The 27,497-nt window shown below is 35.3% G+C and overlaps 1 protein-coding gene across 1 annotated transcript in view; it reads right to left on the bottom strand.

Moving 5' to 3' along the window:
• Nucleotides 1-251: 251 nt before the first annotated feature.
• CDH2 (cadherin 2) overlaps nucleotides 252-27,497 on the bottom strand; it is a 110,857-nt gene continuing 83,611 nt past the window's right edge. The window contains exons 6-16 of the mRNA XM_053467477.1: nucleotides 27,151-27,295; nucleotides 26,380-26,552; nucleotides 24,540-24,677; nucleotides 17,686-17,871; nucleotides 17,293-17,546; nucleotides 15,671-15,813; nucleotides 13,639-13,872; nucleotides 12,818-13,051; nucleotides 10,908-11,047; nucleotides 7,515-7,679; nucleotides 252-1,623 (exon numbers count right to left, since the gene is read on the bottom strand). Of these exons, the coding sequence (XP_053323452.1) occupies nucleotides 1,417-1,623; nucleotides 7,515-7,679; nucleotides 10,908-11,047; nucleotides 12,818-13,051; nucleotides 13,639-13,872; nucleotides 15,671-15,813; nucleotides 17,293-17,546; nucleotides 17,686-17,871; nucleotides 24,540-24,677; nucleotides 26,380-26,552; nucleotides 27,151-27,295 (2,019 nt within the window). The 3' untranslated portion in view covers nucleotides 252-1,416. The remainder of the gene's footprint in view (nucleotides 1,624-7,514; nucleotides 7,680-10,907; nucleotides 11,048-12,817; nucleotides 13,052-13,638; nucleotides 13,873-15,670; nucleotides 15,814-17,292; nucleotides 17,547-17,685; nucleotides 17,872-24,539; nucleotides 24,678-26,379; nucleotides 26,553-27,150; nucleotides 27,296-27,497) is intronic.

Consider the following 27,497-nt stretch of genomic DNA (forward strand, 5'->3'; position numbering starts at 1 on the left):
ACTTGTGGGGCTTTGATTCCCATGAAACAAGAGGATCACTCGAATGTACCGTATTCTTTCCTGCTCCAATATTCAAAAGGGAAATCAGATTTCTTTTTGGTACGGAGTACAGAAGGGGTAACTTGAAGATATTGAAAGCACACGTAATACACTCTCTCATTTTTCTCATTGAATTTCCAGTATCTTGGGATTCTTTGCAACATTCAAAATTGCTGAAGTGTAAAAGAAAAAAATTCAACCCAGTCACCAGATCCAAAATTAGCATTTTATTCAGAACGTTGGGGTCAGAGGTGCATCATTCATATTCTGGTACACAATACAGAGGCAAAGCTGCTGTCAAAGTCTCTTTAGTTTAAAACCTTCCCACCCCCCCTTAAACATGTATTAGTAGTGCCACCAGTGTCAGGTTACCCCTGTTTTTTTTATTTTTTTGGTACAAATTATGTAAAATATTTGTGCTAAGAATTGTTTTACCCTCCCAAATCAATAATAATAAAAAAAAACCAATTTGTGAATTCATTCTACAGTTTGATTGAACAAAATTGTGTTTTAACCTGTTTTGTAAATACTTTATCCATAACGAAAGATATAAACATGCAAAACCTGATTCATAGTCCAAATAATACATACACATGTTCTGAAGCTTTGAAACTTCTTTATAGACTATGCTGATAAAACATTATGTACACATACGGTTTTTACAGTGAAGTGAAAAAAGACCCAAACAAAAAAATTGTACGTTGATTAAGACCAAAATGTGCCTATAATCTATATCATGTGGAAAAGGAAAAAAAAATCAATCCTGCTACAGAAAAGCCAAATATGCTAAAAATTGGTGATATGATAGCTCCCTTCATCTGCATCCAACTGCAAATAACTGGAGAATTTCAATGAAAAACTCTAACTTCTAGAACTAGATATAATGCACTGTACATGTCACTCACATGTTCTGTTTTCAGCTAATAAAATAACTCTAAAGAAATGTCTTCTCTACTTCAGATTTGAACGAAAGCAACGCAGTGTAAAAAAAAAAGTGATGAAGGATATTTTGATTACTTATGCCACCCCACCCACAACATACCTTGTCTTTTCACCCTTTCAGGAATCAGTACCATTAAAGCGTTGAACATAAAACTAAATCCGATCTGAAAAAGGTACAAAAAGGCACATAAAATCCCAGTGCTTCTGTACTGTAAAATTCAAGTGTAACTGAGCTCAATCAATTTTTTTTCCAAACAATATTGGATTACTGATATTCCCACTGAGCCCAAATTGGTTTGCAGCCTATGCCAAAGCCTTCAATCAAGCACTTGTGCTAGTAGACTACAAAGTTAAAGCCAAGCTTCTTTATGCTTTTTGGGAATATCAGTTCAAATGTTTGTTCTTGTCCACAAAAATAAAAGTTCAGTTTGAAGTTCAGTCATCTCCTCCACCATACATGTCGGCAAGTTTCTTGAAGCGAGGGCCCCAGTCATTTAGGTAATCATAATCTTGCTCTCCTCCACTACTTGATGAATTCAAGGAGCTTAGTGATCCAGCAGTAGAGCCGCTACCTTCATAATCAAAAACTAAAAGAGAGTCATAGGGTGGGGCGGTGGGATCATTGTCTGCTGCTTTCAGTCCCTAAAAAAAGAAAAAAAGTGAAGAAACATATTGAGATAAATAATTACAAAAAAGGCTATTAGCATCGGGGGGGGGCTTGTGCGTTTTGGTCTAGGGGAAACTAAATCCAAGTGCTGCCCCTTATAATGCTATGTGCTCCTATTACTACAGGGTCATGTAATACTGAACTCTCATGTCTCATAGCAACTGGCCAACTCGCACTGGGCTAATACATTTAGACCACCTGGATCCACTTAGGTCTATCCCATGCCATGTCCTAGCATGTCCGGACAATGATACACAAATGTATTGATTTTTAACACATTTACACCAACTCTGAGTTTAATACATAGGTAAGATTATAAATGAGAACAGGCATAGATCTGATATTGCAAAGACCATGAAAACCATATAATATACATGAATGAATAAGAATAAGCAATATGGATCACTCCTAGGAGAAACGTTTCAGTAAAAAGAGGATGGGATAGTGAATATTTGGATATAAAAGCTGTTATGCAGGGCAGAAATGTTTATATAAGAACATGAAACCATTTTGACTATGTTTCCCCTGTGTTCTTCTGCTACCTCCATTATTCCTCTCTTTCCCTGTAAAGCAAGTGGAAGAATGTTTTCATTGAACTGGCATAAAGGCTAAATTTGCTGTCACCTTTCTATAGAGTGGAGTGAGATGACTAGAGGGCTAAATATTAAGGAAATATATGTGTTCTTTTACTGAGACATAACAAACATAGAGAACAGGCTCTTGTTATGGATCTATTCTATCCTGCAAGAGCTTAGGTGAAAACAACAGTACTTTTTTAGATTAATTCTACAGTAAGTTGACCCCAAGGCAGTGAGAATGATGTTGGATGGCAGATGGTATAGAGGCAAATGAAGCTGTGGGGAGAACTGTAGAAGGAGAACAATGTGTCTGGTTTCTGACATTATAAGCTAACAAGGTACCATTACGAATTTCAGTGTCATGTTGGTATCCGAACATGTCAGAATTACTTTCAAGGTTTTAAAGAAGCTAACTCAATTGTTTATAGAAAATGGTGATAACCGATCCACTTTTTGCCCCATTGTAGTCTGTGCAAAGCTTTACTAAAATATACTCAATCATATCAATCTACCTGTATGTAATCAGAATTCTATTGTTGCCTCCTGTGTCAGTAATAGGGGAATACTGGCTTAGCTTCACTGCATTGTTTTACTGTCTAAACTCGCTATAATAAGATATGAAATATCAAATTCAGGAACATTACTGGAAATGTGGGTCTGTTATGTTAGCCTTCTATTTTAAATTAAAGATGCTGTTCCACCTATTATACTTAATTTAACATGTTCGCAACTAAATGCAGCATTGGGAATATGATTCTAAGCACTGGTAAATGCCCTAGCCAAATTAGTCAATATTTGCTGGAAACACTGTTGTGACCACAGAACGAAAAGCAGTTACAAATCTACTATGGTTTATATGTTTAGACAACTATGATGTCAAAGGTACTTTCAAATTCATTTGCAAAAGATGATGTGTTGTGGACAGTAATAATTTAAGTGTGTGGTAGATGCATAGATTCACAGACAAAAATAATGAAAAATACTGCTTATATGATCAACTGCTGAGATGTTGCAAATAATGAATAGTGAAAATACAGTAAAAGGTATGTATGCATTTTTAGCAGCTCACAGTTTTAACCGAAATTGAAAGGTTATTGAATGTTGGAGCCAGACTTATCCTTCTCTCCCACCATTTTACTAACACCTCTCCTTTCTCTCAGTCTGCCTGCACACTTCTGGATTCATTTCAAAATCTTACTTTCAAAGCTCTTTATAGCAGTTGCCCTACTTACATCTCCTCACTCCTCAAATCACTCCTAACTGGTCTTTCCACTCATCCAATTTTCCGTCTGTCCTGATTTCTAATGCACACTTCTCAATGGCTACCCCTATCCTCTGGAATGCCCTTTCCTGCTCTATCAGTCCTTTCCCCTGCCTTCTGTCCTTCAAAATATCCCTTAAGACCCACTTTTGAAGGACGCCTACGAATTTACGCTTAACACTCTTCCTGCCATGTTCCTTTTTCTTGCAATACTTTTACTAGTGTGGCTGGTCCCTCCCTAACAGCACGTTTACCTCGTATGTAACACAGCCTAACTCCCTCTAGATTGTAAGCTTGTCTGAGCAGGGCCCATCTGTTGTTTCTGTAAGTCATCTTGTTATGTTATATACTAAATGTTATGTCCTGTCTACCTTTTGTACAGTGCTGCAGAATCTGATGGCGCTATATAAAACAATAAATAATAATAAATAAATTATATTTGGGTCTTTAGCCATTTAGCCTAATAGGTATTCCAGAATGCATAATATTGATTAAAAAGAAGGCAATGTGCAATAGACTGTAAAGATAAATATGCATCATATGTATATATAATTAATATGTATCTTTTGGAAAAAAAATTGTTGCTTTTTTATGTATAATACCAAGGAGATCATACGATTTTATCACTATTCTTCTCTGCACCCCCACCCACATATCTGCTCTTGGTAAATCCCACTTGTGATGTGACAGCTGTCCTCATGAGGGCAGATCATTGCATGACATCACTTATGGCCAAGTCAGAGCTACTGGAATAGTCCATTGTATTCATCCCCTGCAGTTTCTTCGACTGTGAGTGGAGCGCTTTCAAACAGCTTTTATTTTCAATGTTCTACAAACGGCATAAATAGTTTATCTCGGAAATCAGATCACGTTGCTGTCTGAATAGTTTCACACGGTTCTTTTGCTGCTGCAGTGTTAACGGAATTGTAAAACGTTACTTGCACGTTTAATCAGGATGTGTGATTATCACTCTCTCATTGGTAAATATACTTTGTAGACATAATACAAATCAAATGGTAATTAATATAATGCCGTAAATATTAAAGTATATTTAAATGCCGTAGATAAACAAAACCTTTATAAATATAGTGGATACTTTTCTCTCTCTCTCTATATATGTGTGCATATGTGTATCTTTTATGAAGTATCTTGTATAAAGTATATAATATCTTTATAGAATTCCTGGGGCCAAAAATATTGATGGACTTCATTTTTTTCTTAAATAAAATAATACAATTTTATTATGAATAATGCTTCCTTAAATTATTGGTTATATCTACATTATGTATTGTATCCTTCTGCCACAGAAAATTCTGAATGTGGAATTAGTTACAGTAGGTTGATTTAATACTGAAAAAAACATTCTGTAAAAAAAAAGAATTTTTAAAGATCTGTGATCTCACCACTAATTACATCTGACATGATGAAAGGGTTGTGGTATTCACATTGACTCTGGCATTCATTGTGCCCTGCAAATTGTGCTCGTGGATCTGCATAACCATCCAATTTAATTTTTGAAAAAGTCATAATTACTCTGTAAAATAGACACGTTCCCTCTGTGAATGTGACAGTGAACATTTCAGCGTTATGTCAGGAGTTTTGCACCTCAGTGGAAAAAAAGAACAGAGAGAAAGCTTGCAACAAAATGAAGGTAGACATTTGTGTCCTTCACCATTATATTGTGTAAAAGAAATACCTTGCGTGCCTGAATAACTTGCAAACTAACACACAAGCTGTTAAAATGCTTCAAAAGACAAGTGTATAAAGCACTTACATAATTGATTTAATTTGGCTGCTCTATACTCTAATCCTATTTGAGACAACTCTTGGTAATTATAAAGGTATTGAATTTCAACCATTCGCACCATCTGAAAAGGGTGATACGTGAGGGAAATTAAAATTAACTATTATTAAATTTGTTTTATAAATGAATTTAAGTTACAATGCCAATTATGTGTAAACCAAATGAATCTGTCCTGTGTATTCTTAAACTAATCTTCTAGAAAGGGTTTTTAAATGGACTATACTTAGGCCAAGTCTTTAAAATAAGGATGCTATTTTCACTGTATGTATATTGTCAGAAAAGATTTTCAGTGACCAGTTTACCTGTTTTTTTTTATTATTTTTTTTAGGTGAAGGCTTGAAGATGAAAATATTTAAAAATTCTTCTGTCCAAAATAATATTTCTTAACATAGACGCAACATTTTCAATTGAGCCCATCTTCCACGGACATATTTGCATAGAGATACTACTAACAATAATAATCAAAAAGAAAAGCAAAAAGAAAAAGAGATGGCTGAAGAGAAACATAATGAGCCACTGTATGCCGATTAACCCCTTTAAGTGCTGGGAGTTGGGCCACTTTCTTTACTGCAGAAGCCAGGGCAATTTTTGTTGCTTTGCTATAGTTATATACAAGGAACCACCTTACATTTTACCTATGGAACCACACAAAAAGTATATAATATATATATATATATATATATATATATATATATATACACTGAAAAGTCTTTCCGTAAACAGAAGGGTTGTTTTATTTTTTGTGTGCTTTTTAGTGAGATATTGTATGTGGTTGGCACTGAAAGGGTTTAAGCTAACCTATTGATGCATACACTGTTTATCCATTAAGCTACAAATGGGAACAGAGAGGATCATTTTTTAACCAGAACTGTTTTTTCTTATCAGTCAGTGTATTCCAATAGTTTCGTTCCAAGGAGCCTGAGACTGGTAGAAGCTTGCGGCACAAACTGCATTATCTAATTAACTTTATGTCCTTAAGTTCTCTTATTTTGCCTCACCCATCCGTACAAAGGCTTCTTGAACAAAACCAACAACTATCAACTTAAAAATAAGGCAGGGATGAAACAGAATCGTCTTAATTATTTCCTATGCATGGCTTTGCTTAGAAACTGTAGTTATGGTTTACTTTAAAACAAGGCGTTACAATAGAGGACATATGGATCAAAATATCAATAACATACCTTTTCTATAAGGTATGTTGCAGGTATGTCCAAATAAAGCGTTGGGTAATTATTATTCTATTGTTTTTCTCATCCTTATGTTGTGAAAGATGAACAATTCCTCTTCATCTACTATAATATGAGATAATCTATGGCAAAATGATCTTTCTTGTGGAAGCCAAGCTGATCATTTGGGCTGTTTATAATGCATGTTGGAAACATCTTTGTGCCCGGGGTTTGTGGCATAATACTGGAGCTGGAGGGTTTCCACTCACTGGAGTGGGTACCATAGCCATCCAGACTCAAAAATTAAAAAGCACAATGTCAAATACTATACATTGTACCATAAATAAAATTGTTCACACATTACAAATACACAATTACGGAATATTGATTAGTATTGTACATTGTAAGATGACATTCTCTACTAGCATGGAGACATAATTTTTTTTACATGCAATGTATGTTTCATGTAGAATTGGAATAATGGCGCAATGTGTACCGTTTGTTCTCCCACCCAGTTATATGTTGGATACATTAACATACAGGATTGTGGAGTCCTTATGTACGGATTTAGTATGATGAAGTAAAGATCTATATCTCCTAATACACAGGCCTCACATTCCCACAGGAACGAGGGAGCGGTATATATGATGTCATTACACTTAAATCTCGTGTGGATTGCAAGATAGCAGAGAAAGCGATCAGCGTGCTACCCTGAGATGGGTGCAGAGCTATAAGTTTTGAGTAAGGACCTTTTCAACCACCTACTGCCTCTGTAACACAAATGCACTGTAGAATATATAATTAATTTAAACAATAGAATGTAATAATGGAATGTACATTTCAAAAATCAATCTTCAAATAGAACAAAAACACTGTCAGATTGTTAATTAGATTGTTGCAAAGAATAGATTGGTATAACTGTTATACACCAAAGTTTTCTTCCTTCTCGTGCTCTTGTTATATACTAAGATGTGAAAGAACAATTATCTAAATACACATATAGGTATGCATTAAAACATACAAAATTAAGTAAAGATAAATAGCTTTTTAAGTTTACCTCATTAATGAAGTCGCCAATATCACCAGGGTGGGGAGCAGCTGACCGAACAGGGTACTGAGGTTCTGCGTGGATTGGCCTTTCATCCATACGTCGTATTCCACTTGGTTTGATTGTATCTGGTTCCATGGTATCAGGTTGTTGCAACTGGCTTAAATCGTAGTCCTGGGGAATAAGACAATGAGAATATTATGCCACGTTGAATGTGGTATTAACATAAACATGGCCTGCTAAATGGAGGCAAGGAACACTAGTCTTCCTAGGAAAAAAACATATTTTAAAAAGCTTACGTTTAAATCTTTTGTTACGAGAAAAATGAGACCAGAAATAATAATAATATTAAAATTCAGTGCACGTAAGGTGTAAATGAAGGTGCCACGACACCTCTGAAGTTCATGACGCAATCGACACCTTTTCCTTTTAAATGTTATAACTAACTCACGATGTGTGAACTAGGAAGCTGTGCTTTGCAGCTTAGGAAGGTAGAATGTAACCCAATATGCCACATTTGGAAGTGAAAATTAGCAAACCTGTAACAAATTGCTGAGAAGGTCACAGATGTTCCTAAATTCAACAGCTCCTCTGTACATGGTGCATTTAGGATTGTTTCATTTTGAACAAGTTTTATCTGGATTTGAAATTCATAATAGACAGATGGTTTAATTTAGCTTTAAATATTATGGATGGAGGCACCTTGAACATGCATTTGCTTGTTACTTTCATGTTCACCATTTGCATATGTAGCATGATAAATGAAAAAAAAAATATATATACATACGCGTCTTTAAATGGATGCTCTCACATAAAAAAGGGGTAGTTTTTCTCCTCAATGATAAAAACATTAAAACAAGTCAAAAGAGGGTGAGGGGTTTAGATGTAATGGTAGGAAGTTTTAGTTTACTGAGAGGGTGGTAGATAAACAGTGAAGGATTTTAAACAAGCATGGGATAGGCATTAAGACCTTGAGACCAAGGACTAAGATTTGATCTTTACACTAGGAAGTGGAGACTTGATGTGCGGAATGGTTTTTATCTGCAGTCAAATGATGTGTTTCTATGTTTTTGCAGTGTAGAGGAAATAGGACATTGTATGTTTTATATCAGTAGGAAAAACTAAGCATTCTCCTGCCATCTTATTGCAGTAACTTGTACTCGTTCCTATCGATGATACATGTCCTAGAACAAGGCTACCTAAACAAGTATTAATACATAATCTATTCAAAACACACTTCACTCCTGTCTCGGGGACATGCCATGGTACATTTCTTGCCACGATGCATTTAATTAAAATATCTTGTAACAAGGTGGTAATTTTGTTTCACACAGAACTTAATTTGCACACAGCCCTATGTTTTGACAGCTCTATTTTTGGAATCAATCTCTACGTAATTCACTTGTCGATTATTTTCTCTCCAGTAATCCTTCTGCAAGATGACTTTACCAAACAATATGTGGCACTGATAACACTAATCACATTAGACATTAGAGAATCAATTAATCTGAAGATCGCTAGGTTTCAGAAAACAAGCCATAGATTTAATTGAGTAACAAATATCACCAGAAGTAACCTAAAAAGAAAAACTTCTAGCACAAGGAGGATTTCAGTTCAATGACATTTTTAAAGGAATCAGCCCAGAGCCTCTAATTGGTATGCGCTTTGAAATCTGCAAAGCACACAAAGTATTTGTTGATAATAAACTGTCCTTCTATTAACGTAAATAGCAATATAAAAAATGATAAGGCTCCATTTAATGGTAAATGGGATTATAACCTTTTTTGATGGCAATTTTTCTGTGAGTGCCAGTATTGTGAGCAATCCAATCCTTCTGAATACATTAAACTGACAACAGTAATGGTCTGGAAGCAATTAATGCACAGAGCTGTATCTACCAGCACTTAAGTCATTTCTAAACTTTGGAGATTTTTTTTTGCATTTAAAAAAAAAAAAAAAAAAAAAGAATGGTCACAGTTTTGCAAGTATAAAATATGTAACAAAAATGTAGCTGCTCATTAGGTTCCTTTGCTTAATTCGTTTCTGGAAACCAAAAATATCGCAGTTGTGGTCATCTGCATAAAATAAACTAAGGTTATAAAATTGGATTATACCCTGGACTTCTATGTTCTTTGTCTGAGACAGACTTGAGAAAGAAAGGTAATTCAGGTCTCATCATAATCACTGGTAAAAGAAATTATGGTAGGTCCCTCTGACTAAGGTGGGATAAGGATGCCTTGGAACCTCTGCAGTGGCACGCAGTTGCCAAATATCCCAAATTATTATCCTAATAAGTCTGGCTGCTATGTTTTATAGTCTGCAGCCGTGTCTCTAAAGCATTGGCACCTGTACCCTTGTGCCCGTAGATATAATTCAGCGTCCCATGAAAATAACACCCTCTCATATATGTTTTTCTTATTGATAATTATTAATTGATTTATATAGTACCACCATATGCTTCAAAGCAGTACAATGGGAGGTCTTACACATCTACGGTTGTTACTGATTATATTGCAGCATCTCCTATGGCATTTTTGACCCCCAGGTGTGCAATTTAACCTGATGAAAAACAGAAACCCACATCAGACGAGACAATCCCTTAATTAATGTAGGTTTCTGGAAAATCCACAATGTCAAAAAAAACAAAAACGTGTCCTACTTCTACCTTTTCACTTGCACAGACATAATGAGATGGGACTGACATACCCGCAGAGGCAATATATAAATATGTTCAGTACTAGCATATGCAATAGTAACATGCTGTGCGTAGTGGGTAATTAGTAAATGTCCAGGGCAATGCTGTCATGGACCTCAAAAACAATGGTACCGGCAGATGTTCACCACAATCCTCTGGAGAGAAACATTTCTCTGGAGCTTCATACTCTGCGGCACGGTCCTGAGGGGTATGCTAAGGTACAGGTGGTTGTGTTCTGGTGGCTCGATGTAATCAAATGTTAGAAGACGCGATCATTTTATTATTTTTTAGGTTACCTTTAAGTCCATCAAACCAGTGGGACTTTCTACAAAACAGATCATTATCAGTGAGTGAAAATGAACTGGGTGCTGTATCTGTTGTATTACAGCAGATTGATGAAACTGGAGCCAGAAGTGGCTCTAGTGCTACAAGCTACAAAAATATTATGGCACATGCATCACTGAACATTTGTTTCTATTACTTTAGTGATACAGTGGCAAATGTAAGATAAACCATTCAAATGATTAATGAAGAATCACGCTTGTAGGCATTAAAAAATAAATAATGTCCTTACTTTTGCTGATCAATGATTAAAAAAAATGGAAGTACAGTAATGTCTTCTTGCCATTTAAGAAAAAAAAATGGTGTCTTGCATGGGAAGTAGGAGCTCTTGAGTAATACAGATAGATAAAGTGTAATATTATTACCTGGTCTTCTTCTCCACCACCTTCTTCATCATACTTCAAAATGTTGTCTCTGACATCATCTTCTGGGTCAATAAGAAGCTGTTTGGCCTGGCGCTCTTTGTCGCGACGCTTCATCCATACCACAAACATCAAAACTAATGCTGTAGATTGAATAAACAAATAATAAAAAGGTTATGGAAGAAATGAACACATTGATAGTTAAATTAATTTATTTACAGGTTGCAGTTTGCTTAAGCACCAGCAGAATCGTTAATGCAGTACAAAGGAAGACTAATAGTAATGTGATATTTGGCTTGGGCCCATAATGGAATTTTCACCCAATTATTTCCAAATCTGGCTTTAAACATATCTGATTTCCCTGGTAGGCAAATTAAGTAAGGCAATTATTTTAACTAAAGCTTTAAAATATTAATACACTTTAACTTGAACAAGTAAATCAATTTGCTTTCCACATCATGTTATTCTACAAAACAATTCTGTTTTACATAGCCTTTTAATATGGACTCTCTAAAATGTGCCTTTTAAATGCCGTAACGCAGCTCTTACCGTTATGAATGTAAATGTGTTTTCCTTGTTTGTTTCTGTTTTATGAAATCAGTGCTTTGCTAAATGGCACTTGCGGATTTAACACTATGTGTCAATTATTTCATTCCAAACACAGCTAAAACATTTGTTTATTGTTCATCAGCAAACTAATCCTTATTGTCAGACGACGTTAATTGGCACTACCTTTCAGCTTATTTGTTCCTCACCAATGATGTATGAAACCCTCCTCCTGCATAGTTAAGTGAGATCTGGGCTACTAGTGGCAGTCAAGTCCAGTAAAAACTCTAGTTTTGCCTATATCCTTACTGGAATATTACTGAGTGTTCCTAAAATCTTGGGGATTTGAACTAATTTTTGAACAACCGTGTTAGCTAGTGCGCTACAGCATAGTATACTGGTCCATAGACAGTTAAGACTAGGCCTTTGGAGGCATGAGATGACTTGAGATGGCACTAGGTCCCCAGTGCATGCCTCAGAATCACACCTCTGCTTTAATAAGAAAAAGTTTTTTTGCCCTAGGAATGATAATTTTATTACAGGTAACACTGAGTAGAAGATGTAATAAAATTGCAGTGTCTGAAGCTAAATGAATAAACAAATGCAACCCCGGAATTTTTGACAGCACAGTGTGCAGAGGCAGCATTTCTGACACCCACAGGCCACAGGAAATTATATCATAGCAAAAATGATTCTTCTTTATGATAGAGCATTTTGCAATATATATATATATATATATATATATATATATATATACACATAACCATTTACTGCACATGATGCCATGGAGCATGAGATATTTAGAATATTATATGCTATGTTTAAATTACGTTGAAGCAATTCTTTTTACTTCTTGCTGGTAGACAGCACTTATCATAATTAATAATAATTATGTTTAAATATTTTTTCTTACACAGTCTAATGAAGAATGCAACTACAACCTCAACCATCTATGTGTTTGCCATACATCAGTTTAGTATCGATCAGTATTACTATACAATTAGTTAATGCAATCTCTTGTAGAATGAATTTTAAAACACTTTTAGAAATATGTCCTAATTTGCCATTAGTGCTCAAAGCACAGAAAACCACAGGGGTAAATGCCTTCATACAGGAGGGCTATAAACAGACCTGGCACATTCACTGGTGGAGAGACAATGTTAGACTAAAGCGGCTATTAGTAAGTGAATATCTAGTTGTAAGTCCATGAGAGTTTAAGGCTACCTTACCTTGCAGTCAAAACTACCTTGCACAATCTATCAATCTATCTTTCTTTTAATATTTGTTGTTGTGTTTGATTATTCTTTAGAAGATGTATGTCTTTCCCATCAGGGTTGCACTGAGATGAAAAAAATAACTAAACTTACTAAGCAAAATTATGATGCAAAGAAGAATTGCAATGATGGCTCCTGTGCCAAGACCAGTTCCAACTATTGGAGCCACGCCGCTGCAGTATCCGTTCATGTCGCAGGAGCAAACTTTAACGCGGAGGAAGGAGGTGTTTGACATGGCAGGATTTCCGGAATCTGTGATCTGTATCGGAATGTTATAGATGCCATCATCAAGTGATCCGATCTTCAAACTGAGCTGAGCATGGTCACCTGGGGAAGCAGATATATTTTAGCAACAAGACTCTGTAACATAAATGAACATTGTACAAGTGCATTCCTGATACTGTCTCAACTAAATATGCTTAAAAGTTTTGTGCTGTGCACATTCACCAGGTCACTATTATACCTAATGCCGTGTACAAATAAATAAATTAACCAAAACTATAGGCTATTTTAAGGATACAAAATGTTGAACACTTGTCGTTCATGCAGCTGTCACCGTAGGTAAAAGAGATAAAAGTCTATCATAAATATCTATTAATGCCAGGTTATAAGTGATTGCTTGATTAACAACAATTCCCTCAGTTCACATTCTTATGCTCCAAGGAGATATTCAGAGTCATCATATAACAAGGAGCTGTGAGTGATCTGTTTATTTCATTTTTCAGCTGGTACATTTAGAAGGCTAAAAATTAGCAGATGTCTTCCCCTAGGCTGAGGATATCTTCTATTTTATTTCATATGTTATACAACTAAGCCTTCATGTTGTAAAGCGCTGGTAGTTATGCTTGCACTTAATAACTAAGCCACTACTACTAATAATTAATGGCACTATACCCAGAAATCTGCTTATTTACCGTTAATGCGCGTGATTGTCCAGTTCTTTTTGATATCCATAGGGCTGTAAGGTAGTTCAAAAATAAAAGGTCCTGCATTGGGACTTATGTCAGCGTCAACAGCTGTAATGTTAATTGCATTCGGGTCTGGCCTTTCACAGATCTCCACTTCTCGAGGGAAAACATGAGGCGCATTATCATTTACATCCAGTAAATAAATTTGTAATGTGCCAGTGCCACTCATTGGAGGAATGCCTGAAAAAAGCAAAAAAAAAAGTTTAAAAAAAAAATCAAAGACGATCAGCCGATTTAATTATCTATATAATTCTACCTCTGTTAGAACTATAGTTCTCTTCTACTGTAAAAAAAAAACAAAAAAAAAACTAAGAATGTGTTTCTATTTCATAAATAAAATTATCTAAAAATAATAATACTGCATTGATTTTTCTTCCAAGTTTGTAAGTTTGTAGTATTTGCCTGAAAGTAAGATTTACCTTTATTCGGTACAACATTTTCAGTATTACTATCAAGGTGGAGCTTTTTTTGTAACAAATGTATTCTTACATGCATTGGCTATTTTGTGTTTATTCTAACTTTGCGTTTACCTTTTACTTCCAGTTTATATAAATTGCTTGCTTGCACATTCTAGGGTAGATGTTAAAAATGTGTGTGTATATATATATATATATATATATATATATATATATATATATATATATGTATAGCCGGTTGAGTCACTTTTTAACGGTTGTATGTATATATATATATATATATGTATATGCAACTTTATTCAAAGAAGAATAAGATTTTGTACCGTTTCCATGGTAATCAAAGACCTTACTACTTGCGTATAATACCTCTAATTAAAGAGCTTGTTAATCTGTCTTTAAATCTTTGTTTAATTTGTTATCATATTGTTTTCTTTAGAACAGATATGTGCCTCACGCTCAAAATAATAATTTCATAAGAATACCTTCTAAATACACAAAATAGACAAAAGAATATATTATATCACACATGCTTTCTTCACAGTTACTGCAGGAACATTTTATAAGTAAGGGCAAAGGTTAAAATCCCAAAATGTTTTCAGATGCATATGTATCAGAAACCCCTCGCATATTCTGTAATGACATATATATATATATATATATTCTCGTTTGATTAATATACTGTCATCTGCAGTCAGTTTTCTTTTAAAGAACACAGGCAGTATAAATCCTAAGCCAACCAGTTGGACTTTATGATTTATTAATAAACGGGACCTTCTCACATTGTTCGGAATTTTGAAATGATTTTTTCAAAGCAGAATCATCTAGTATGTCATTACAGAATATGCGAGGGGTTTCTGATACATATGCATTTGAAAACATTTTGGGATTTTAACCTTTGCCCTAACCTATAAAATGTTCCTGCAGTAACTGTGAAGAAAGCATGTGTGATATAATATATTCTTTTGTCTATTTTGTGTATTTAGAAGGTGTTCTTATGAAATTATTATTTTGAGAGTGGGGCACATATCTGTTCTAAAGGAAAAAATATGATAACAAATTAAACAAAGATTTAAAGACAGATTAACAAGCTCTTTAATTAGAGGTATTATACGCAAGTAGTAAGGTCTTTGATTACCATGGAAACGGTACAAAATCTTATTCTTCTTTGAATAAAGTTGTATATATATATATATATATATATATATATAACCATTAAAAAGTGACTCAACCGGCTATATATATATATATATATATATATATATATATATACACACATTTTTAACATCTACCCTAGAATGTGACAGTTTATGAATGACAGTGAAAAATAGTAGCATCTTGTCTGTGAAATATCTATATTCGATTTTCTTGCTTGAAAAGTCATTTATTTAGATTATGCACAACTCTGAAAAGCTTCAAGGCGCCACATAGTGACAGTGTGTGTGATTTTTTTACAGGGGTCATGCTCTGACAGTGGCCATAAAACTATAAATCATCTATGGTAATTTCATTACGTAAAGCGTAGGCATAGACAAAAAAAAGTTAGTATCTGTACCAATACATACCACTGTCTGTAGCCAGGAACGTAGCATTGTACATATTGTTTTTCACATACATGGATTCTCTGTCCAGAATAGCCATAGTGGTTATCTGTCCATTTATAGGATCGATTTTAAGCCAGTTACCAGGATCAGACAGCTTTGAATACCTAATTCAACGAAAAAAGACAATGACATATATTAAAAATACATACTTAATTGTCTATACTTATCTGTCAATGTAGACCAAGGCAACACTGTTCCAGGTTGCAAACATTAAGTGTTAAAGTCCAGTGTATTCACTGTAGATCATATTGCAGAATAATTACTAATTAGCTGTATTGTTTGCTAAAGTCTTAATCAGTACATTTCAGATGAATAAATGAAGAACATTATCATGAATTTATTTGGAAAGTAGAAATTTATACTGTGCCATTGTGCCATCATCAGTGACAAAGCATGCTTCACCATATTGAAACAAAGGGAGAAGAGGCTACAGATGAATGTCTGATTGGATTATCTATCTATCTATCTATCTATCTATCTATCTATCTATCTATCTATCTATCTATCTATCTATTTGTATGTTTATTTGGCCACCTAACTGAAATAAATCTGTAGATACCGGTTTGACATTGTATTGTACAAGCAGTACTGAACATTTTCATAACATAACTGTCTGACATTTTAACCCCTGTGAGAATTGTGACCAAGAGGAAAACGGCACTTCTGCTACTTCTAGCCATCTAGCATACATTTGGTTGGTTCTGAAAGTTAGTAAGCATTTCTATACAAGATGTCTTTTAGAAACAAAAATAACCAGGATTTAATGTTAGTTGACCTTACAGTTACATCCACAGATAGACTAGTCTAATCCAATAATTCCTCAAAACACTGGAGCAAGTATCGCCAAGCTTAGAAAAGGGAAAAAAACAAACTCCTTAAAATATCCATTGGGTTTGGTGGTACTTGTCTTGAAGTTCATAGATGAAAGGTCTGAGTTGTAACAGAATATTAGAGACAAGTAGGTTTGCTTTCATCAGAAAGAAGCTCGCTTCAAGTGGATGTAATTCTTTTGTATGTAGTCTTTTTACAAATGATCATTCAGGAAATGTTTGGACTACAAAAGGGACAGTAGGTCATACCTGGAAAATTGATATGGATATAGCTGAACTGATCCCAGAGCAAATGCTTCAGTTTGTGATATACTTTAAATACATACATACTCATAGGATTAGTAAGATCAAGAACACTTTCAAGACATCAGATGTTTCTTTTTTAGTTTTGTGAAAGCTAATTTGATGCTGTATTTTATTTTTTAATTATATGCACTTCAGTTAGTATTTACAACAAGTAAAGAACAAAGACCATCAAGTATGTTTTTTTCTTTCTTTACTCTTTTCTCTGCCTAAATGCTTTGTACATATCCCAAACATGTCCACCATTTCTAGGTAGCATGATTTGCTTAAATCCGTAAAACTGACTTGAGAGAAAGTCATGAAAAGCACTTTTCTCATGGCGGATCTGATGTACATTGGGAGTGTGAGTCCCACTTGAGAGTAGGGCATGGGTGTCTACCACAATCTGGCCTATGTAAGGAACAATTCTGCCTGCACTACCACAAACAAAATAATCGTATCAGTATTTACCTAATTGTCTGTTTCATGTATCGGTCTGGATCCTGCGCAGTAAAAACTGTCAACTTGTTTCCAGGTAGCAGGCCTTCTTCTTGACGTAGAATATTGGGATTTGGAATAAAATAAGGGCTCTCATTCACATCAATGATTGTAATACTGACTGTCGCTGTTGATGCAGGAGGCTGAGGAATACCTTTGATTAAAGGAACTTGATTTTCAGCGACTACTGTCAGTGAAACCTTCACCATGCTTTCATAGTCAATAGGCTAAAAAACAGGAAACAATTATTACATAGTAATACATTTCACGTATACTTCCACAGTATATACAACATATTTTCCACTGGCCTTCTAGACCATATTTCTACTTCTATCAAATACTTTGACAAAGACAAAACAAACTTACTTTCACTACAGTGACTAAACCATCGTTGGTGTTTGGGTCTGTCTTGATGATAAATTTCCCATTAGGATCTCCATGGATTATTTTATATACGGCGTTCCATGCACCAGTGTGCGGCTGATCCATATCCGTAACCGTTAAGTTTGCTACCACAATATCAACTCTATTTTCAGGCAGGTCACCATGAAACTGGAAGAAGAGAGAAAAGAAAACAACAGATCTGTATGAATATTTACACAGACGGCCCCGTGCAGTTAAAACTGCCACAGTATATAAACACATACCAGGGTGATACACTAAATGCTCAATGATAATCACCATGGAAAAGAGTATTAATTGACTGCCTCTGCATAGTATAGTCATAGACGCTTATCTGCTCAGAACACTGCATTGTCTGTGCCTAATGCCTCACTTATCGCATTCGGCACAGTATTAACTTGCAGGTAATGCACTGTTTTGCGCAGATTATTATGCGTAATAATGCAGAGTGAAAAAAAGTACTAACCATCACAAATGTTTAAATAAGTCATGAAATGAGCCACCATTTCAGATCATTTATTAATATGGTGCGCAGAATATAAACATCTAAGAGTTTAAGATGAAAGAAACACCCGTGAAAACAAAGTGATGCACACAGAGTTTACATTTTCTGAAGCTGACGCTTTTAGAACAAACAATACTTTTTCTGCCCAGCTTGGACTGCCAAAATGTAGCGGTATGAGCTCTGACACAATATATGCATATATCACATATCACACAAGAGAAAAGAGAGAAAGTAGAGCAGAAAAAAGATAAAGGATGGGAGAAAAGATGAAAAAAAGGAGATGCGAGAAAGGAAGGAGAAAGAAATTATCCACGGTAATTTGCGTTATTTTGGTTCACAAACTTGTCTTACATATGTACACGGAATTGAATTTTAAGTTTAGCAGCCTAAAAAGACATTTATACACGAAAGCTGTTTGTTTCATCTCATTGAAATGTAATAGCAGAACATTAATCTGTTTTGAAGCAGTTTAAACCTTAAATAACAACATACTGCTTGGGGGCAGTTATTTCATATTTCAGTGATCTATATTTCAGTGACTCTCTATTAATAAATACATTTTACATTAATCTTGCAATTCATTTAGCACTTTAGTGATGCTATTTAGTGCTAAATGTTCACAAAATGTTTTCATTTTAAACCAGTTTTAGAAACCGTTTTTGTATATACATTGGATTGGAATTAATTACAATTTGTTAATGTGATGTAAGTGTTAAATTGTATTTCTCTATAAATAATTTAATGCCTAGTAAATTAAACTCCTTACCAGTGTTTTTTTTTAAAATCGCTTTTTATCTACATGATCTCATCTGCTATTGAAGAAATGTGGTGCTTTCTCAGGGATATCACTGGCCAAAGACCCAATGAGAAGTTACATACATAGGCTGAAAAAAGACATGCGTCCATCAAGTGATAATTAAAACACAATCACTTGTATGAGTGTAGGTAGAGTGGTACTCATGTGGACCGAGCCACCACCTTGCTCACTAATGGACAACATCAGCACCCAAGTTTTGGTTTGGGTCTGCAGCCATGAATGAGCATGTAAGACATTGTCCACACTTATCCAAAAAGTTGCTCACGTGTTATGTCTTTTTCACTCAAAAAAACTCTGGATTATACAGAACAGATTGACCTTTTATTGTCTTGCAAACATGATTACAAACCCTATCCTTGTTTTTTTTTTTACAGTATACAAAAACATGTAACCTTAAGAATTATGTTACATGTCCATAAAATGGAGCATAAAGGCAATTTCTTCTGGCTGTGTCAAAGTCCTGATAGATATACAGTCTTAAAATTCTAAACATGAGTGAAGGTATATGCGGAAAAGCTGGTTTTTGCATTTAACAGCTGAGAGAGGTTTCAAGAGGAGAGAAGATAAGCATTTCTTATATAATGAATAAACCATGACAAACACTCTGTATCTGTCTAACTTTATATGGGAAGACCAGATAGCCCAAATGGTTCTTAACTTGGCAACCAAGTAGATGGCCCAATGTGTAGGACTATACAAGTGTTAGCTATGAGGAAAATACATTTTCAATCCTTTGCATCAGAAATACTCTTTATAAATAACTCCCATGTTTCTATGGGTTTATACCAAAAATATCATTACTCCCTACTTTAGCTGTTCTCTCAAAGGTAACAGCCCCTAAAGGCACTATTTCACTTATGTAAAGTGTTAATTGGGTGCTTGAAAAAAATATGCATTTTTAAAGAAAAAATCCCTCATATTAAACACATAAAAAACAACATAAAAACTATTATGCAGTTTATTTTGCTACAATGTTTATAAGCAGCCTCTCCTCTAGTCACATAAATTCAGACTAGAATCAGCCATTTCCTGAGAAAATATGAAATCTGGAATGATTCAAAAAATTATGGGATTTACCTGAGCTAATCTATAAGGACTTAACCCTAAAATCCTACTAGTAAGCATATTGAAAAAAGCTAAATAAAATGAGGTATGTGGCATATGCATGTTAGAAGAATAAGTAGTAATGTGTGCTAAGTAGTTTTTTGTTACTTGAAGTTGAAGAGAAGAAAAGCAAATGTAAACTTTTGCATGGATGATCTTAAACTCCTGTTTTTCCCAATGTGATTTACATGCACCATATCCAGTGTTAGCTACAGCTATGTTTTACCTTTGGACATTTAGGGTCGATAGTGCCCAGAAGTTCTGTACATAGCCAGAGTATTGTCACAAATAGAGACATATTTTCCTAGTTTGCGACGATTGTGTGAGGACATTTCACGCCATGTCTACTTATGTGGCAAATATTACATACATATTCCTTATGACTATAGGACAATAAGAAACTTATGGGACATTATGGTGGAAGTTCCCCTTTACGTAGAACACTTTAAATGAATGAAAGCTCTTGTTACAGAAAGCTTCCCGCAGGCATTTCTCTTTTTTACAAATTATCTGTTGCTTCTGACAGCAACAAGAAGATAATATTTCTTACCTCCCCTATCAAGTATCTCGCAAGCAATTTATAGTGGTGCTTGGCTCTGGAATATGTCTGACGGTTTCAACAGGTAGTTTTAGGTCTAAGCTTCAACTCAACAACCTACTGGATCTGCTGATCTTGCTCCAGAGGTGACCTCTGGCAAGCTGTCAAACCGATACTTTGAAAGTGCCTGTAGTTTTGTGCCAAAGACAGTACCAGTGAAGCTACTGATCTGTATAACAGTATGGCGGGAAACTAGGAGAGCAGATATGAAGCTTTCTGCATTCTGGGAATCTGCAGAAGAAGGTAGTTTTTTAATATAAAGACGCAGAGTAACTGAAATTATTTTCATAGGTCTACTACCAAACAATTTCTACCAAATATGCCTTTGTCAATGGATCTATTCCATGTATGAATTGTCAACAGGAAATGAAGGGACAGCTTCAGAAATTAAAAATGTAAATATCCTTTTAAGGGGTATTAAAAAGTAGAAACAACATTGTTTAAGTTATATTCATACTTTTTCGCTAAAAACATTGTCACGTGACAAAGCAAGCACTGCTAGGTTGTTGCCACAGAAAAGGGAAAGCTGTAGATATTTTGCGCTGTTTATTTGTGACTAAACCTTCTGACTGAAATTGAAAGAATAAAATGGTAATATATCTATATACAGTTAAGTATATGTCACCATTGCGCACGTTTCCTCAGCATACTGGAGCATTATAATGAATTGCTAAGAAGTAGGTTCTTCTGGACCAAATCAAAGTTGATAGCTTTTATTGGGCTAATGTAAAAAATGGTTTAGCGTTATATTAACATTAAGGACCTCAGACGCCTCTTCTGGAGAATTCCATCTGAAGAAAAGACTGAAAGCTTATGTAACTTTACATCTTTTTCTATCTATGTTGGCCCAAAAAGGCATCACCTTTAACTGAAGACTATATTTTCTCTTGAACTAATGTGACAATATCCATTTTTCTTACTAGGTGCATCTTGTGCTTGAAAATTCTAAATACAATTCAGGTTAAAAAGCCAGTGACGTATAAAGGCAGATATAATAACCGCCTTTGAGAGACCTAACCGTACTTCTAACACAGAGGTGGATGAAAGCAGATTGTGTTGTAAGATCAAACATGCACATCTTAGCTGCTTAAATGGAGGTGACCCTGAAGAGGACCAGCTGTGGATGCTTTTGAATGTAAGAGCAGAAAACAAGTCTGAAAGCGGAGGTAAGAGAAGGTAGGCTCCCGTCCGTCTCCTTCAGTTTGGCTGCCTCAGAGATCAGACAGATTAGATGTGGTTTATTGATTGAGGGATTCTTCTTTTATTAAAGACAAAAAAGCAAGACTCGCATGGGATCTCAATGTCTATTCCAGTCTGTAAAACGTTACGGGCGGTGCAGTGGGGGGTGCACTTAATACGCACGAGGGAGGTGAATATGACAGGTATTTTGCAAACATATGGGAAGAGGGATATCGCTTTTGCTAATTCGATTTAATGTGAATAGACAGCCGGAGGAGCCACCTAAAGATAATTCAATACATTTCTTTTGTAAATGAGATTCACAAAAAGCGCTGGCTTTTCTGAAGTATATTTCATCCTGTAATCAATATACTTTAAAGCAGATTTCAGGCTAATTAGTCTTGGATTCCAGAAGCTCAATTCAAAAAATATAGTGTTTGCCAGAAGCCACACAGAAGTCGAAATAACTACGTTAATTAAAGGGTATATCTAGATAGATATATTGTATCAAGACAAAAGATATATGGATTGACCGATGAATAAATAAGAGAAATAGATTGATCGAGATACAGTACAATTCAGTTGCTTGTCAGAATATCCTTCCTTGGTCGATGCTACTGTTGGAGACAGAAATGTGATATTCACTCACAAATGATGCCTGTCTCGCTGTAAGTATCACATAATAGGTTCTATCTAATGTTAACGCACGATCCAAGCTAGGTGCTTGCAAAGCAACCAATTGAAAGTGTACATGTACGTTAGGGATGCTAAGGTTCCCTAGTATAACAGCCCTGGCGTCAGTCTTCAGATCACATAAATCTAATTTTTCTGTGTTCGAGTTGCTTCACGGGAGGTACGGTAACTTCAACTAAAGTCTGCTGCCTCAACACTTACAGTGTGCAAACAAGATCAGTGAACCTGTGGAAAGTTAATATATAATAATACTTATATAAAAATATACAAGTATAACTGCATTTGCTCTGCGATAATTCAGTAACCTAGTGCATGGAATGCTACATTTAAAACTAGAATATATATATATTTTTTTTTTTGTGGGAACGTTGGTTTAAACAAAAATAGTAATGGAGTTATCATTCACTGGAGGCATATTGTCCAGTGACCTCTCCAAGACTCAACATTGGAAAAAATGCTTTGTTTTGCTCAGAGATGTTTGCAGTAAGAGCTATGATTGTTTTGGGGCACTGGCAAATGAACAAATAAGAATGGATTTGCTGTCATAAAAAAGTGGACTTACCACTGTGATGGCACAGCACAAAGCTGCAAATTCAAGAAACATTTAAGGAACATCATAAAAGTGCACTGGTAAAATGAACATTAAGAGAGCAGGTAGATCTAACCCGTCTCTCTGGGTCTTCTTTGCCCAGACTTGGGAAGGCTGGAAGAATTTCAACATAATGCTCTCTGAATGCATGCCTCCTCCACAGGCTGCAGGTAATGAGCAGATGCGATATTAACACATATAAAACGTCAGTAGTATGGTATCATGAAGTATGCTACTCCAAATGTTCTTATCCTCTTGGCGTGTGCCACAAAGTAATCCAACCGTTTTCACTGCCCTCCTAGCATGAAACAGACATATCTGGGGGTATAAGGTATACTGGGTATAAGGCATATCAGGGGGCACAGTGGCATATCAGGGGGTATTAGGCATATAGGGTATATAAGGCATATGTGGGGAGGGCAGTGTGGCATGTCTGGGAGGGCAGTGTGGCATGTCTGGGAGGCAGTGTGGCAAGCCTGGGCTCAAATGTGCATAACTGGGGGCAGGTTGGGAAATAAATGCATTTTTATCAGTTTTTTTATTCTGCCGTTTGTTTTTAACATCCTACGTTGCTTTATTAAGTTATTTTAAATAAATGAAAATTTACATTTTTTTAGCCGATTAATCGAAAAAATAATCGGCCAACTAATCGATTATGAAAATAATAGTTAGTTGCAGCCCTAACTAATATGTGTGTGTGGGGGCGGGGACAGCACAGGTTTTAAACAAACAAGAAATAAGACTCACAATAATATAAAGGGTAGATTTCACAATTCTACCGTGACTAGTTGTTTTTAGATGAATTTGCACTATTCAGTAAGCTTCTTCCAGCCCATTCAGGGTTATTGCATTTACGCCCAACACTATTACCAAGCAGCTACAAGTATTCATAACACACAGATTACTGTTTCACCATCCTTCCGTTTCTTTCTTTTTAAAAATGATATATGATACCTATCCTATGGGTATACCTGATATACCTAATATCTCTTTACCTATGGCACGTGAGGTACTTTGACTTTTTGCAGTTTCTCACCCAAACCCCAAATTACTACATTGGAATCCGATATAAAGTATTTTCTGTTTTTCTTTTATTATTTATTGTAAAAAAAAAAAAAGAATGAAAAAACACAATTTCCCCAAATATCTCTCTTGTATTTAAGCATGATTTCCTATCACTCTCCTGTAAAATAAATAAGCAAGCAAGGTACTAATGTATATATAATGTATTTCTTTTTTCTTTGGTAATGCAAAGTTTCATTAAAAAAACACCTAATAAGAAGAATCAGATTAAATCAGATGGTATGTATACCTAATCTCAAATTGTACTTACAGTTGCGGCTGTGAAGAGAGGAGAGTTGTCATTGATATCTGTCACCGAAATGACGGCGGTTGCTGTATTTGAGAGACCATATGTTGGGTTTCCTTCCATGTCTGTAGCTTGAATTATTAACGTATAGCGTTGTACTTTCTAGAAGACAAAATTGCATCAATATTTGTTTAGGGACATACACAAGACTACAGAACAGCAGTACATTTTAGTTAAATGAGGCATTATCCGGTTCAGCTCTGGTGTTAAGAGACAGACATATCACATAGAAACAGTTTGAAAGCAGATAAGAAACATCATGCCCTTCTATTCTATCATGATCCTCATAAAATCATGATCCTTCATTTCTTTGCTACAGATAAAATATGTATATTAACTACTTTAATATGCATTCTTTGTTGGTGGGGCACAGGCTAATATTAATTGCCACTAAGACTTGTGACTGATGAAGGGCATTTGTAAAGGACACAACAAGAACTTAAATAGCACTTTTCAGGAATTACAAAAGTGATAACCTACAAATTTTAGGTTTGCCGATTAAGCAACTTCCAATTAAAATTACACTGTGTCGAGTCACTTTCCTAAATTAGCCATTTTTATAGGATAATATTCTAGCCAGCATTTATGAAAACAGCCTTCTAGTTACAGGCATTCGGGAAAGGAATATAGCAGATGCATTTCTGAGATCTGTCTGCAACTATATAAAAGTATCAGCTGCAATCAATACATTTTTTTAAACTGCATTAATATTAATGTACTTTTTAGGAAGAACGTTTTTTTTTAACGCTTAGCCTCAACATGCAAGACTCTAATGACTATAATCATGGGGTGAAAAGTGAAGGTGGAAAGAAGACAATGGAGAAATGAAATAATATAATAATAAAGATGGTTGGGGATTTTATTGAATTATTTTTCAATGATTTTCTTGCTGTTGTCATACGTATTTCATCTCATTAGTTTGGAAAACATAAATGTGATGTTAGGAAACTATTGTATTAATCTCCCTTGGATGTCATCCCATTGAAAACATCAAAATGAGTTTTAGCAATACACATCTGTGAGCTGCACTGGATTTATGACATAATAAAATATTTCACACGTTCTAATTGTCAGTGTAACAATACAGCCTCCTCTGACACTGAAAAGAAATTAATTCAGGTTTCATGTGTCCCAGAACCTATGGTGACCATGAACAGATTTTGCCAAGTAAACAATTTTGAATGAAACAAGAATGGCAGTCACCGACGCGCTAGTTTGTTCTTCAGACTGAAACCTCAGCTTGTCTGGTACATTTACATGTCTGATCGTACCAGTTGAGTTAGAAAATATTTTAATGAATTTACTGTTTTGGTGATTTCTGTCCACAAGTAAAAGAAATCTATCTTGCTTTGTGCCAAGCCCTTAATCGTTCAATGCTTCTATCAACATTTAGCTACAATGCATAGGAAGTCAGGTCAGGAGGCTTAATAAAACAAATATATTACAGTTCTGGAATGAGCTACACTTCTTACGATAAGTAAGAGAATATTAAAATTTGCAGAAGATGCACTTTGTTACGATGCTTCTTGATAAAATGTACATTGGTACATTTATTGGCTAATGGATGTAGAACAGATTGCAAGCTTCTAAGGCTATCTAGTGCTCTTGTTCAGGCATGACATTTCTTAGTAATGGGCTGCCAAATATAATTATAGAAAAAAGAGAGATTGATCTCCTTTAACACTGTCTGCTGGCTTGTGGTCTGGATGACTACAACAGTAACAAGACAATCCATTGTTTGATTTATTTTGACACATGCAGATCTCATAGTTTTTACAAAAGAAAAAAAAACACAACACATTACCTCTCTGTCTAGCCCAGCTGCCAAGGTGATTATATCACCAGTTTCATTGTTGATTGTAAACATGGTGTCACTCGGGCTGTTTGGAGCCTGGGACAGAATTTTGTAGCGCAACATCCCATTTGGTTGTCTAGGATCATCCCCATCAATAGCCGTGACAGTCATTACATAGGTTCCTAGGAACACAACAAAGTGTAAAGCAAACACCTTAATCACATTAGTTAGGGTCTCCTGTATCAACACCAGCATGTCACGCTGTTTCCCAAAACATTTGCTTCCTTCAGTAAACACTTTCCAATCCCTCCGCAATGACAACAAATTGATCCAGATCAGTAACCCCAACAAACGTAACTCTTGTTAGTGTTTTCTATTTCGTAGGAAACGTGCATAAGGCATAAGATCAATCTTCTTCCAGAGAAGAAGTGATTTTTTTTTTTCCGTGAAAGTAATAAAGGATAAGTGATGGTGCAGGTAGCCTGATATATTTTCTATGGTCTGCTGACGAACAAGATAAGAAAAAACGCCAAAGCCTACTGACAGTTTATTGCTTATTGAAAATTCAGGGATACATCTATTAACCCTTTAAATGTTAACACCTGCTACATATGACTGAAAGACCCAAGTGCTACTGAATGTGCGGCTCAGTGAACTAAGTGCCACACATTAGTTGTGTACAGGCTCATAATGTAAATAAGGGATTCTGTTAATGTGATCTTTTTTTCTGGATAACCATTAAAATCACATTTTTCATGACTATACAGGGGATTGTTTTACCTGGCTTCGAGCCTTCAGGAATTGTCCCATTCCAGACCTGGTGCAAGAATTCTGGTCGGTTGTCATTCATATCTATTACATTGATCACGATGTCTATGGGATTTTCTACCTGGTTTCCATTTACATCGACCGCGTGTGCCCTCAGCTGCAAAAGCAAAGTTTTATATGACAGTTTTCAGTAGAAATATGAGGCAGCAGATCAGTTTGTACTGTATGGTACGGCGCAGTCACAAGTGATACACTGCGGTATCCCGGCCCTGATGAGTTATTTAGAAACACCACTGAACCTTTTGTCGATTCAGCCACAGTTGTTACAGCCCCATATAACAGATGTTCCTGGCACAGCC

Source organism: Spea bombifrons, chromosome 5 (assembly GCF_027358695.1).
Source record: "Spea bombifrons isolate aSpeBom1 chromosome 5, aSpeBom1.2.pri, whole genome shotgun sequence".
In the NCBI taxonomy this organism is placed as follows: domain Eukaryota; kingdom Metazoa; phylum Chordata; class Amphibia; order Anura; family Pelobatidae; genus Spea; species Spea bombifrons.